Source organism: Etheostoma cragini, chromosome 2 (assembly GCF_013103735.1).
Source record: "Etheostoma cragini isolate CJK2018 chromosome 2, CSU_Ecrag_1.0, whole genome shotgun sequence".
NCBI classification, from domain to species: domain Eukaryota; kingdom Metazoa; phylum Chordata; class Actinopteri; order Perciformes; family Percidae; genus Etheostoma; species Etheostoma cragini.
Window position 1 is genome coordinate 12,039,333 of NC_048408.1, and position 15,085 is coordinate 12,054,417.

A 15,085-nucleotide genomic window follows, 5' to 3' on the forward strand; every position below is an offset into this window, starting at 1 on the left:
TTATGTTATATTCTTTGCTTTTGACTAAATGCAATAATAATGCAAAACCGTTTGTAGTTAATAGCCTACGCAAACTGTTCATATGATTCTAATGCTTGGATCATTTGATTGAGTTCTCCGGCAGTGGATTACATGATTTATGACGTAGATGTTTTAGTTTCTCCACATGCCAGGGGACTGGGACGCCCAGGTGACGTGCTGGGGAGCAGAAGCCAATCCTAAACGAGGACAGGAAACAGCTGACGGTGAACAACACACACACCGACACACGCACACACACACACACACATACACATACACAAACACACACATACAGAGTCGTCTTTTCCTGCAAGTGGTGGTGTATAGTAGACTCCTGCACGCACGTAGCCTAGCCTACACACTCTTGTGTAGGCTGGTGTCTTGCTCTGGCTGTTATGCAAGGTTAATGTTGTTTTTTTTTCCTCCTGTAAAAAGAGAGACGTAGTGCGAGTTTTCCATTGAGAAGGAGACCCCGGACCATCCATCCCAAACCAGCTGCTGAACAATGGCACCGTCCCTCATCCGAGCTTGCCGCAGTCTGGCTCTCTCGACGTGGCTGCTGTCGTTTTGTTTTGTGCACTTGCTGTGCCTGGACTTCACGGTCGCAGAGAAAGAGGAATGGTACACCGCTTTTGTCAACATCACCTATCTGGACCCCATTACTTCGGAGGTCAAGACAGAGAAAACAGAATGCGGTCGGTACGGCGAGCAGTCGCCCAAGAAAGAAGCCAGGGGTCTGGTCCTGGTGCCGTCCGTCCTGCAGGACAGACAGGCGTGCGACCCAAATGTCAGGTTCCCCCCTGTCTCTTACAACACCGCCTGGGTGGCGCTGGTGGCTGCGGGGAACTGTACATACCGAGAGAAGATCCGTAACGTTGCAAACTATAACGCCTCTGCAGTTGTCATATACAATGTGTTCTCCAGCAGTGCCAACGACACCATAACAATGCCCCATCCAGGTAAGAGACAACCTGTCAACCTGTCTTTTTCATGATTACTGACTGTTCAGTCGTGTGATGGAGGCCTGAAGGTACAAATGCCATTAATTCGTTGTTTGTTGGGCACCTTTGACCAAGATTAATGGATTTCATTCCCCCTGCTGAAGTCCCAGAGCTCTTCTGCATCTCTACAATCAGCTCAGTAACCAAGTTTCGAGGTAAAGTAGAAAAGTGCACTGGATCCCCAAGCAGATGGGCTGATTGCCACCTTCCAATGATCTGCTTGAATTTCTAACAGTCTGTAGGTCTTACTGAAGTTTTCATTCCTCAAATGTGGACTATTGACTATCGTGTGTGCCCTGTGCAATCATTGCGGGCTCAATATCTACCATCTTTTGATATGTACGCAACACTTTTATACCTGAGTTCAAGTGTAGATACCAAAACAATAGAGTTTTTTTGTTGATACCTTACTAGTGTAAAGGTGATGAAAATCAAGAAGAAGAATTTAACAAGATTACAAATCTGACAACATATAGGCCGTCTCAAATAGTCATTTAAAACCATCCTTATGCATTGTTATTATGAGAAAAAAAAACAATACAAAGAAAAGAACTGTAATCAAACAAAAACTACACAGATTAAGCACAAGGACAGTAGCAAATAACTGGAAATTGGTGGTCTTTTCAACACAATGCTAATCAAAGTACTCAAAACTGCTGACAGTCACTAAAGAAGAATATCAAATATTTTTCATTCCATAGCAACATTGCCATGTGTCTTGTTTAATCTGGTGGAGTTTACCTGCTACACTGTTAATGCAGAGTCAATTATTGTTCCATTAGTGCTCCTTATTTATATAGGTTTTTTTGGGGCTCTTTTGGCCTTTCTTTGACTAAATAGCTGATGAAGGAAAGGAGGGAGAGAGAGGGGTGCTGCTACTCAGAGTCAAACCCACTGCTACTGCAGTAGGGACTGAGCGTTCGTATTTGGGGCCCATGCTCAACCTCAGCTCCCCCTGATTTATTTCTAAGCAATACATGATTACAAGATTTTCACAACAAACAATTGTGCTTGTCACAATATGAGTCAAGAAGCCCACAGACGGCAAACAAGTAACACTAAGAAGGTTTCCTCTTCACAAAAATTGATTTATGAATTACAAAAGGAATGATCAAGAATTCAACTTAAAATGTTGCTGGCAAGCCCATGCTGTGTAGACTCACAAGTCCATTACTCCAGAAAAGACAAAGCTGAAGAACATTAAAAACCCAACTTTTGACTTTAAGCACAGCACACACAAGGCAAACAGTTATGAACTGAAAGGAATAAACTATGTGTAAACAAGAAACCCAGCTAACACACCTTTTGACACAACGTATGCAGAACGTTCTGAGAACACAGACAGTTCTTCGCTGTTTGAATGGCACCAGCAGAGTCGTTTGTTTGCTACCAGAGAATGAGATTAGATCATTTTGGGAAATCTTTCTATTTGTTTGATGGAAGTCATAGATCACCTGTTTTTTGTTCATATGCTCTACATCAGCACACACACCTGTTGACACAAGGGCTTGAATGCTGGTTCTGCTTGATAAAGTAGTTTCCCTTGTCATAATTTAATTCATCTAATTTAGTAATAGCTTTATAGCTGTCCAAGAGTTGGACTAAAGCTTTTTTCTTTCAGGCCTGGTGGAGAGGTCAAAACTCCAGCAACACTTGTAGCGCATAAAAAAATTGTTAGTAAGATCCACTCGTCCCTGATGGAGGCCACAAGCCGAAACACATTAGAATTACAATAAAGTTGTTCTATACAAAGTGTTGCTAAAGTGTTGCACTTTAGAGTTGTTTCCCCTCTCCATGCACCTTGGAAGTAGGTGAAGCTGTGCCAGAAAGCCTCTCTCTGCTTCCAAGCTTGCTAAACAGTTAAATTATATATTTGTTTTAGAGTTTATCTCTTGATGTCACCTTGAACCGATTACATGTATTATTTGTGAGAATGAAAGTTACGAGGTTAAGGCCTTCAACAGTATGCAGAGCTTTTTTTCCCACTTGACTTGTACTTCTATTTGAAATAGGCTCTTAGCTTGTTGCTAGTTTCCATAAAGGTGTGGCTGATCAGAACACCATGTCTGTGCCAGACCACAGCAGAATGCATGAAGGCTGTTGGCCAGAAGGATCTGTGCAGAAATAGATGTTCAAACAAAAAGCGCAAACATCTAATGGTCTAGTTGATTATGAGATGTTTTTAACTTAAACGTCCTTTTGTATAGAAGTGTCACAAGCACCTGTCAAGATGAGCAGATAATTTAAATCCTATGCAAAACCTCTACATTTTATATTTAAATTCAGTGACTTGTTTCAGGAGTTAGTGGAGACCAAAATTTAAGCTGCATTCACTAGATAGTTACATATGCACAATTTCACATGGATTAAAAAAAACAGGTCTTTCACTTCTTTAAGCCATGACATAAATATAAACTGAGACACTTCAAGAAACAGACACATCAGCCAGGAGAGATGTGATGCCAAAACATTTAGAGAGGAGGTAGGTAACACAGAGAATGGGGACAACAGAACAGGTAGACTCAATGGTACACTTCCAAAGAAAGAATGGAGCACTTTCCTGTCCAGCGCTAACACAGCTGGGCTGTAAAATCCACAGTTGCCAGAGCCAGATGCTTCACAAGGCCTGGCTTTATTTAACCCTTCCATCTCAATTCTGAGTGGTATTACAGTCATGATACTGCCAGGTCAGATGCTGCAGGTTAATCAACTTTGTGTGTGGGGTTTATCCTAAATCACTGTGTAACATAGCTTAGCACAACGACTGGAGAAAGGGGAAACCGCTAGCTTGGCTCTGTCTAAAGGTTAAAAAAAGCCTTCAAAAACAAAACAAAAAAACATTGCCTACCTGCATCTCTTGTTCACTTATTTAATTTGTACAAAAACAAAGTATAAATAAAACATTAAGTTGTTTTATGGCAGGCTGCATTCCCAACTATTTCTTTGCCTTCCTGGAGTCCCCACTGGTTGCCTGGCAACTGCTTAGCACCAAGTAATAGTTTAGGACATCATTTTTGTGTTCATTAATTACCTTTTAGAGCTGCTGAACTTTGTTACCGTTGGACAGAACCAAGCTATCTGTTTCTTCATGTTTCCTCATGTCTCTATGCTAAACTGAGCTAAGCTAACCGCCTGCTGGCTTTATCTTCATGTTTACCGTACAGATATGAGAGTGCTATGGTTGATAGCACTCACTTATAAGTCTCGTCAAGAAAACAAACAAGTGTATTTCCCAAAATGTCAAACTATACCTTTTAGTCACTGACTCTGAAGCTTTTTGATATACCTGTGTGAATAAGCCACAACGACACCAACTTTGTGTAACTGTCAGTTTCAGATTAGTACATGGTTGTTAATAAAGCATTTACCAGTTAATTCTGTAGTAATCTGTACCTAAGTGTTATCCTTTCTTCAGCAGACCAAAAGCCTGTTGAAGACAAGATGGTGTCCACTAAATTAGCCCATTCAGTATTTATTCCTCTTTGCTTCCACGTTCAGGCTTAGTGGATCTGAAAACACAGATCTTTTCACAAGTTCAACCTCAGCCTGAGACTTTTTCAGACTTTGTTTTAGAAGCAGCTATTTTTGTCTGCTCCTCTGACTGCGTCACAGTGAACAGTAGAAGGAGATAAGAGGCGAGGCTTAGGCAAATTTTACATGCCTTCTTATGCCTTTACTTATTTCTTTTGGCTATGAAGCTGAAGGTAGCCATGCAAAGACATTTTCAAAAGTCTACCAAGTCTGTAAGCAACGGTTTCATTCTTGAAATCATTTGCATGTTGACATGAGTTAAAGTGGTTTATCTTGTGTTTACAAAGGCAATTGTTACATCACAGTGATTTTCCCTCCGCACCATATGGTCATGCTTAATAAAACCATTCATCTGCAGGTCAGGACTGTGTATATCTGAGGTTACACACATGAAAAAAACATTCATTTATGTTGTCAGTTAGCCTTTACAATTAAGTTTATTTTTTAATATATTCAGCCTATTTTAAAACTCTGAATATTTCTTGTTCTTGTTTCTATGTTCATGTTGTTTAATTTTTATGTCCGTAAGAAAGATGTAAGCAAAACCTTCAGTGAAGAAGAGTGAAAGCTGTTGGCCTGACAGTGTGAATACACAGCGGTGTTAGCAGCGTATCGCCGTCTGTTTGTTGTCCAAACACAATCTTTTGTTTTCTCAGTCATTGTTTGTAGCAGGGTTTGCTTTAGAAGCTCTAACATACATAAACTCATTTTGAGGGAGTAGCCACCATAATACATGGATAAACCCTTGTGTCATTACTGCCAGCTGGATTACTGTGTGACTGTGGATCTGGCTGTTTTTGCAGAGGATTGTACAAATGAAACGCTTTTCACCCATTTCTACCATACTTATAACAAATTGTTAATATCAGCATTTGTTGAAGTGTTAAGAAGGCTGCTTTTGCCAACATATATTTACTGTATTTTGTTCTGAAACAAAAACTACAACCAAATTACGATTGAATATGCATGAAAATAAAACAGACATCATTTTGGTCTGACTTTTTAACACTTGTCATGTAAAATGCAGCAGCTGTGCAGATTTTACAACAGACCTGTTACATAAAGTGGTTTATAATGATGCATGTATTGCAGCTATCCTGAGAATGAAGCATATCTGTTGGATTCAAAACCTTTTACTCCTCTAGAAAACACAAAAAACACCATATTTTCTGTCAGTTTTAGTGCTTCTGTGGGAGAATTGCCCCAGAATATGATGTGAAAATCACTGTGCAGGATGATTTGGCTGTGTATCTGGCATTTTTGGCATTTCAGTGATGGCACATTGTTGACTGATAGAGGGTGCACCACAGGGATCCACTGTGACTCCATGCAGCCACAGTCATAAACAGGCAACAGAAGGGAATATGATGTAACAGCAGTCAGGCTGTTGATGCAGTTCCTGGAATTATCAACCTGCTGCTAAGAGAGGAGAGCCTTGGTATACCCTTATTGTGTTGTTAAAGCAGTATGTCCCATATTTCCTTCCCTCATTACAGACAACTTCAAATAAAAATAATTCGAGCCTGAGCAATACTTGATTTTTTTTTAGGAACAGGAACAGATGCAAATTATTTAATAGCTAGAAATCAACATATCGACCAATATTTGTCCCGTAACATAAGGTAACATTTCTTATCCCTCCCACACTTCATTTTGATCTTTAATGCAATTTTTTTTCAATAAAGAACTAATAAACTGTCAAACTACATTATGTAACGGTGAGACCCTCCTTTGTTATCTCTGTATGAAAATGAATAGTTTAATAGTTTACTATCATGTGTCAAAAGAAAAGTGAAGAAGCTGGAACCAGCTAATTATTGGTGTTTTAGCTGATGCCATAATCCAAAGCAAGTTACAATTGCTATAGATCAGAGGTTTCACACCTCTGGAGCAACTAGGGGTTAAGTGTCTTGCTCAGGGACACATTGGTTGATCTATCACAGTGGGAATTGAACCCAGATCTCCCACACCAAAGGCACGTGTCATATCCACAGCACCACCACCTCTCTTAAACTGGTACTTCCTCTGTTGTATGTGTGTGCGCAGGTACAGGCGAAATTGTGGCCATCATGATCCCAGAGCCTAAAGGTCGTGAGATTTTGGCCTTGCTGGAGCAGAACATCCCGGTCACGTTGTACATCACCATAGGAACGCGCAACCTGCAGAAGTACGTGAGCAGAACGTCGGTAGTGTTTGTCTCCATCTCCTTCATCGTCCTCATGATAATCTCCCTGGCCTGGCTTGTCTTCTACTACATCCAGAGGTTCCGTTACGCTAATGCACGAGACCGCAACCAGGTATGACACTTTGTTTAATTAACGTACGCTTCTATGAGCTGATGTATTTCTGTCTAAACTGGATACAGACAGTGGTGCAGTGCTGTGGTCTCCCTCTTGATATTGGCCCATTGCGTTTTCCCATCTGGTGTCGGCTCTGTGAGGCTTTGAAGGAGAGACCAGATTTAGCCTGACAGCTGTCCGAACACAGAAGTGGCAAACCAATGAACCATCAACCAACTCCGCTCACTGGCCCTTTGAACGAACTTGCTATTGCTTTCTTTTTTGTTGTGAATGGCCGTCTTTGACATTTTCCTGATGTCTATAATACAAATTTATCAGTGTGCTTGTTATGATAGGACTCTGTGCCATGACAACTATTGTTTGTGTTTTCACTTTGAATTATGTTGATTTATGATTTCAGCCAGATTGAACATTTCTGCTATTAATCCATTTCCAAGGCAGCCCAAAAAACTGTAAAACTTTTAAAAAGTATTTTTCTGAAAGGTCAAATAATCATATTACTTTAAAGAAAATACATCTTCAGACACATTTGTACACTACCAAATCATCCAGCTCCCTTTAACTCTTGGGGCGCTGCCACACAGTCCACAGCAAAGCACCACGTGATCTTGTGAAATTTCATTTTGGTCCACATTCACATGAACATGTATGACAATCAGCAGAATATACTGTATATCAACATACCGATGAGTTGCCTGCACACTGCTAAGGACCTGACTATTAACGGAATCTCCAGTAGTAAAAAACCACTGGTTGTGTCAGTAATAACGTTTTTGTATATCTACAGAGGCGTTTGGGAGATGCTGCCAAAAAGGCCATCAGTAAGCTACAATTACGCACCATTAGGAAAGGAGACAAGGTAAATAATATTCCATACACTGCAAACTGTACATCTCCCATAACCCTCAAGCACGTTTGGCTATTCAGTAAGTTCAAAAGTAAGCTACACATACATTTACTAAAATGTGTTTCTCCAAGTGAAGGACACAATATGTATTATACAGTACTTATTGTATTTGGTATGCACAGTAGATATATTTGAGAATGCATTGGTTTATCTTTTGGTTTACTTCTTTATTTTAGGAGACTGAGTCAGACTTTGACAACTGTGCGGTTTGCATCGAAGGTTATAAGCCTAATGATGTTGTTAGGATACTACCATGCAGGTAAAGTTTGTGTGCTTGATCTTTGTCATACATACATTAGGTCTCTCAATGTGTCAAAGGTGTAAAGTCAGCACATGCACCATAGCTGGCGATATCTTTAACATAGAAGTAATTTGTTTCAAATGGTTTATTTGTGCACTGTGTTCTTGTTTGGTCAGGCATGTCTTCCATAAGCACTGCGTAGACCCGTGGTTACAGGACCACCGGACGTGTCCCATGTGTAAAATGAACATCCTTAAAGCCTTGGGAATCCCAGTAAGTACCTTTTTAGGTTTGCTTTGGCAACTTTTTCACAAGACTAATCTCCAAAGTGCAAAACACAAGAATTAAACACTGATGACATGCATGAGTGCTTCTAAAGACAAGATCTTTGGCACATTACAGCTCAACGCAGACTGTTCAGATGACGTTCCTCCAGACTATGAGACATCTGTCGGGGGTGCACCCACCAACCCCATCAGTGGAGCGAGTGAAATTACCTTTAACGAGAGCTCGGTGGTTCTGGATCCAGCTGGAAGATCAATAGACCTACAGCAGCTGCATCCTGAGGAAGAGCCAGAACTTCAGGCAGGGGAGAGACACATTATCGCCAGAAGTAAGTACAGACATTACACATTTTTAAGTACAGTCTGTGAAAAGGGATTTTGACAATTTGACATTTTGGCTAATTTGGGACATTCAATCCCGACAAAATATCGACACATGCGCAACATTACTATTTTGTGCATTTTTGATTATTTTACACAGTGAAGCTGCACCATTTGAGATTTACAAGAGTACAACTGCTGGTTCGGGTGCATTTTTTCTTGTCCTTTATGGGTTGAATTGTTTATTCTGAAGCATAAATTAGGCCAAGCAGCCACCTGGTCAGTGTTCCCCAATTTAGATCCTCATGGCCAACACAGGAGGGTAGGAATAGTGTACCCTTTTCAGAAAGACACAGCTCTAACCCACAAACACTAACATATTATGTGCTGTTAAAGTATGTTATATATTTTTTGACCTTTTTCAAACACCCAAGGGCTGTCAACTATTAAACATCTGCTAGCTATCAATGTTCTACAGCATGAGCACATGGTCATACATGTGTTGTTTTTGGAGCCAAAGCCTTTTTCCAAAAACAGAGATGTAGCCAGAGTTTTAGAAGTCTTACGCTGGATGAATACATTTTAGATCTGTAAATTTAAAGAAGCATTGCTCCTGGTCTATCCAGCTTGATCTAATTACACTTCCCAGTGGTTTTATTGTTGAGCCTGCAGGTTGTTGATTTTTGACAACTCAGATGTCTGGTTACTGTCAGCGTAGGGTTTATAATTAAAATTTTATACAGTGTTTAAAGGCCTGGAGGAGCAGAGTGGAACAGTAAAGAAAAGATGAAGTGTCTGAGTGCCAAAGTCTCACTCCTGAAAACCAATAGTGATGGTCTGACAGTTACAAGCCAAACACACATTTTCTTTTTACTCCTTGCTTGTATCTTTGTTCCCTGTACAGTAAAGATCTTGCATCTAACATGTTTTCACACATCAATGTGACATCATTTAAAGAAGGGATTTATTAAGGCCAGCTATAGTTATTATGCTATTAGGCATAGTAGTGATATAGTGAGATTTGAGCAAATTGGGTTTAAAAGATTACTGAAGTTTTTTTATTGAAAAATGGAACCTGTTTAGCCATTAAGCAAACAAAATAATTTTGATAAGATGGTTGTAGTGTTGTTTTTAATACCTTTTCTTTATAAGTCACATGGCTGATTAACACTTAAAGATATCTATGAAGAAACCCTAAGAAAATGTCAGACACCACTCTGATAATGGCAAGATAGGTGAAAGAAAATCCATGGAGAATAATACAAGTTATATTGCAGAAGAGTTGAGTGACAAGTTTAATTTTTACGGACATGTAGTATATTCCGTTTATACCTTTCTAGCATAAAGTAACAAATAGAGCTGCAAAGATTTGATAAAAACTATTAATCTCCAACTATTCTGATTAATGATTTATTGTTTTTGTAATTTTTAAAGCAAAATTGCAAACATTTGCTGGCTCTGGCTTCTCAAATGTGAGGATTTGTTGCTTTTCTTTGACTTTCATGACAGTAAACTAAACGTCTTTTGGGATGTACCGTACTTTGGATTGTTATTTTCTCAAAACGAGCATCCAGCTTCCTGAGCTGAGAAATGGATTAACGGTGTATGTATAGGTACTACTACAAAAATAAAAGTCTAGTATTTATTCAGCTAAATACTGAACATTAATAAAACCGTATACTAAAAATAAAAAAATGTCAATTTGCCCTAAAGAAGATACTCTTCTTTAAGGCACTCAGCAGAAGCTGGTAATACAAAGAGTCATGTTTACTTTTGTGTTCTTGACAGGTAGTAGATCAACTCAACGTGATTTGCCGCACTATTGAGCTAACAGAGGCGATGTCACTGACCGCTTTTAACATTAGATGAAAAAGCCAATCTGTCACGATTTGTGCTACTTTGGATCGGGAGTGATGGAGAGCCGATTGTGTGCGTCTTCAGCCTGAATAATGAGCTTGGTTGATAATGGTACCGCAGCTATCATTCTTTCCAGAGTCAGCCATTTACCAGGTGTCTATCAGGGTCCCAGACAAAGTTCAGATTTTATTGCTGAAATTTAGAAATGTGTAATTGTTAATGGCATTAATGTCCTTCTTCAAAGGACTTTATTTTTTTATTATTTTATATTTTTTTCAGTCAAGTAATGATTTTCTTTGCCCCCCCACAGGTGAGCACCAGCCTCCGCTTAGCAGTGGTTCAGAGACTTCTATCATCATGGGCATGGAGGTAGGCATGTCTGAAGTAGACCTGTCCACGGAGCAGGAATGTAATTGGGCCAAATCCTGATTCAATCTAATCTGACAAAAACATAATTCACCAAGAAAAAGGAAGACAAAAGCAGCCCCTTCACCCCCCCAGAGATTCCTTGCGTCTTTGGCCCCCTGAAAGAAGTGATTTTTTCAGAAGATGGGCAAATGGGCAAAACAACATAGCAGCACAAAAACACACAATTCTGTCTTTACTGACCAAAAAACAGATTTGTCCCTTTATCTGTGGATGTGTTAATTGCTCGTTTTGTAGCAGTCACACCTTGACTGTCATGACGATCAGACAGCATTGTGGTGACCCAGTTTTTGTCAGACGTAATCTTTTCACATCCCCAAACCTAGCATCTGACATAAACACACACAATAACTGCTGAGTTGTTGGAGTTAGTTTCTCCTCACTGGCAACCTTGAGTAAATCTGCTGCTGGACACGCTATGAGCACAGGAGCAACCGAAGCCAGATTGCTGCTTTAATTATTATTAAAAATATGAGCAAATTGATTGATTTCTTGGTAGGAGATCGCTGCCAACATATTCCAGAAGTAGGTTTTCCTGATGTAATGGCTACATAGCACATAGCCTATATCAGCAATTTCTTTTGAGTCCCATTACAGTTGGTGTGAATTCCCATCAGCATTTTTTCAACTTCAGACTTTGGTACATGATTATCCCATGAAAACCTGAATCGTTGGTCTTTAACTCCATGGTCATGTTTGAGGAGTCAGAATATTTATGCATATGTTATTCTGTAATTTCTGATTTTTTTTTTTAATGTTACAGTTCTTTTTTTGTGAGACCTTCATGTAAAACTTCTATCTTAACAACTAAATATTCCTGTTGTCAGAGAATATACCAAACACAAGGTAGATATTTCTGTCCTCACATTTGACAATCATAGCTTGCCACAGGCAGAAGTGATGTCACCCACTGCCCTACTGAAACTGCTGCTGATTTACAAGTTGTTACAATACATGGCGCTGATGATGATCACTCCCTGCCGACGAGGGTTCATATCTATGTTCACACTGCTGCTAAATATAGCTGGCAATAGCAGTTGTCACCACCAAATTCCGGCAGTATGCACATTCTGTAGACAAACCTCCTACAGTTGTCAAGCTTGTTTAAATTATGTCAACAAGTCTTTGTGCCAAGATTAACTGTAGAATTTTAAATATTGTTTTTTTTAATGCACCTGGCTGTTAAACGGACTGGAATGGCAGCGAATCTGCGCATGATATGAAGCCGAATAAATAACATGAGGGTGCAGAAATATATAGTTTATGAAGTTAAAAGAGGGGCTGTTGAGGAAGCTATGCGTTGTCCGACAGATAAGATGCATTCAGAGGAATGGTCAGATATTTTGTTAAAGGAATTTGATGCTACAAGCATGGGATTATTTATGGCATGAAAAGCTTACAGCATGAAAATGTTTACAGTTGTGATTGGACTACGTCCACACTAAACCTGCTTTGGAAAATTACATGCATGCAGCCCTCGCAAAGATCTCCACACAAATACCCCTGAGGAATAGGAAAACGGCTACATTTCCTGTTCTCCGTCCACGGTCAGCAAACAGAACTGCATCGCAGTAAACATGGGCTGATTACCCATAGTGTGAGATTTATTACATAAATCCAGGTTATTTCTGGCTATATTGATTTTCAAAATGGGTTAATGGTACAGTAGCAACAAACCTACAGACAATAATCACCTGAATCTACAGGAAAAACACCAGCTTTGTGCGGATGGAGGGTCAAAACAAAGAAATATAGATGCTTCTTCAAATGGAGCCGGTTTAGTGTGGATGTACTCTCAGGCTCCCTTGGTGATGCTGACTGTTAATGACATGTTCATTATCTTTTACACTTTACGGTAGAATTCCTTCTTCTACTTTTCCTTTAATTGTTCTGTTGTTGTACTGCCAATTACCTCCTTTTATTACTTATTTAGTGATGTCAAACATGATCAGTAGGATCGTATACTCAACTAGATCTGTTTCCGCTCACATTTCTTACAATTCTTTATTTAATTTTTGGGGGAGGGGGGGATTTTTCCCCTCCATTTTAGAGTGACCGTAGATAAACAGGAAATGTGGGAGAGAGACGCGGGATGACACGCAGCAAAGGGCCGCGGGTCAGATTCAATCCCAGCCGCTGCAAAGGCGTCCGCCTACGTGGGGTGCACGCTCTTACTGGGTGAGCTAGAGGCCGCCCCTTCCTCTCACATTTCTGTAGACTTGCACACTGAAGAAGCACAGACTCCACTGAGCCAATGGTGCCAGCGGAATTTAACTAGTTCATCCAGTCACTGTTTCCATTATGTCCGGCAGCCACCTGGGACACTGTTATATAACAGGCACATGTCCACACACTCCACTGTTTGGGTAAATCATTGAAGGATTATTGAATGTATGGGCTAATGTTTAAGTCTTTCACGAAAGCCTTGGCTTTAGAAAGGGCACGTTGTAATTCTTTGTTTCTTTTATTGTTTTGTGAGACTGTACTTGCTTGGCTATAACAGCTTGTTACCCATAGACACTACTTTTTAGATAATGCTTAAGTAAGAAGTTAGAATAATTTGTTCCTGACAGCAGTGTTTTACTGTGAAATACTGCAGCGTTCATGAATGTACATTTTTATACACTATTAGATAACGTGGTCGGTTTGATTAAAAAGCCTGGTTTTTGGCTATACCTCTTTTGCTTTGTGGATAGGAAGACGGAGGATGATTGTGATTCTTGCCAGCACATTATAGATACAGATGTTTAAGTCTCAGCCAGCCTGATCTGGACCCTCTGTAAGTCCCATTAGCTCACATGGATAATGAGACAGCACAATTCATAAGATAACCCAGAACCACCCAACAACATCAATATCTGTTGCTCTCCTTGTCTTTCTTTCCAGGCTTTGAATTTACAGGTCTTTCTTCTGTCATCTAGTCTCCTTCTCACATTGACACACAGACATAACAAACACTCTGTCTCCATCTGACTGTTAAACAAGATGAAGCAAAGCACATCCGTTTTTTAATGCCAGATCTCTTGATTCTGGCTGTACTGCCTAAAACAGAGCAAGTTGTCTGAAGTTAAACCTTCTGTTTCCAGATAAACTTAAAGATAATGTAACTAAGCTAAAAGTTGTTATCTCTCAGTTTTGTTGTTTCCACTGATTCAATAACAGAGCTCTTATATTAATATATAGAATTGTGAGGAATTTTAAGACACAAAAGACCTTGGTGTACTCAATGTGATGGCATTCAATGTACTTATGAAGTTACACGAGATTGTTGTCCCTAATTGTACCTACAACATTTATTTTTTATTTTATACGTCTGTAATTTCTAAATAATTTCCAAGAATTTTCCTGGAAAGAACTTTAAGATTTGGTGCTAATTTAAGCACATTTAAACAAAACATTCACACAAATATTCATATTTTATTGGAAACCTTATTCTCCGTATTTGTCTATTTATTATGTCCATTTATTGTTTCTTAATTTGATTTAATTATTAGTTGAATTGCATGCTTGCCTGTTGACTAAGGGTGTACCAATTTCAATTCCAAATCTAAAATCGTTTAAAAGGAACTTTCAATTTCTATTATTGAAGTCAAAAGCAGGATTGGTGATGAGAATTAATCATTTAAATTTGACCACCGCCAGTGGGGCACATTCCAAAACGGTATGACACTTATACCTTTTAATTGGAATTAATTAATTGAAATGAACGTACCAAATGAACACTGCCTCTATTTTACATATACTGTGTTGTTCTTTCAAGGAAAGTATTCAAAAATGATTCAGAAATTATAGTGTAAACTTTGTGTAAACTTTCCTATATTGCACTTTAACCCTCCAGTGAACGAGGAGCGGCTATACTGAACGGTTTGGAAAAAGCTTTTTTTATGTACAGCTTTTGACAAAGAGGGCTACAGTATTGAACATGGCACTTGACTCAGTTGTTGCTTCTTGATTGATATTGTGACATTTCATATGTAACCATTGCGTGTATGTGGGTGGGGGGATTATCAATATATTGTGCACTATACCCAGCAGAAATGACAGCATTGCTATTTTGTAATATAAAAGAATTGTAAGTTTGATTAGCCGTGTCTCTGTCCTTTGCTTTTACCATGATGCACATGATAAACACTATCAGAGCTTGTGATGTATGTGACTGATTACAGTAAAGTCAAGGGAAGCAGACTATGGAAATC

General features: G+C 39.3%; 1 protein-coding gene across 1 annotated transcript; it reads left to right on the plus strand.

Moving 5' to 3' along the window:
* The first annotated feature begins 302 nt into the window (after positions 1 to 302).
* On the plus strand, positions 303 to 14,971 carry rnf150a (ring finger protein 150a). Its single transcript, XM_034892042.1, has 7 exons — positions 303 to 980; positions 6,600 to 6,850; positions 7,641 to 7,712; positions 7,937 to 8,019; positions 8,178 to 8,274; positions 8,404 to 8,614; positions 10,774 to 14,971. Exons 1-7 carry the CDS (start codon positions 527 to 529, stop codon positions 10,890 to 10,892), a joined length of 1,287 nt encoding a protein of 428 aa, XP_034747933.1. The 5' UTR covers positions 303 to 526; the 3' UTR covers positions 10,893 to 14,971.
* The last annotated feature ends 114 nt before the right edge of the window (positions 14,972 to 15,085 follow it).

Coding starts and splice junctions, on each gene's coding strand:
- rnf150a (XM_034892042.1), top strand. CDS start 527: ATGGCACCGTCCCTCATCCGAGCTTGCCGCAGTCTGGCTCTCTCGACG. Junction 8,275..8,403: donor TTAAAGCCTTGGGAATCCCA/GTAAGTACCTTT, acceptor GGCACATTACAG/CTCAACGCAGACTGTTCAGA. Junction 8,615..10,773: donor GAGACACATTATCGCCAGAA/GTAAGTACAGAC, acceptor GCCCCCCCACAG/GTGAGCACCAGCCTCCGCTT.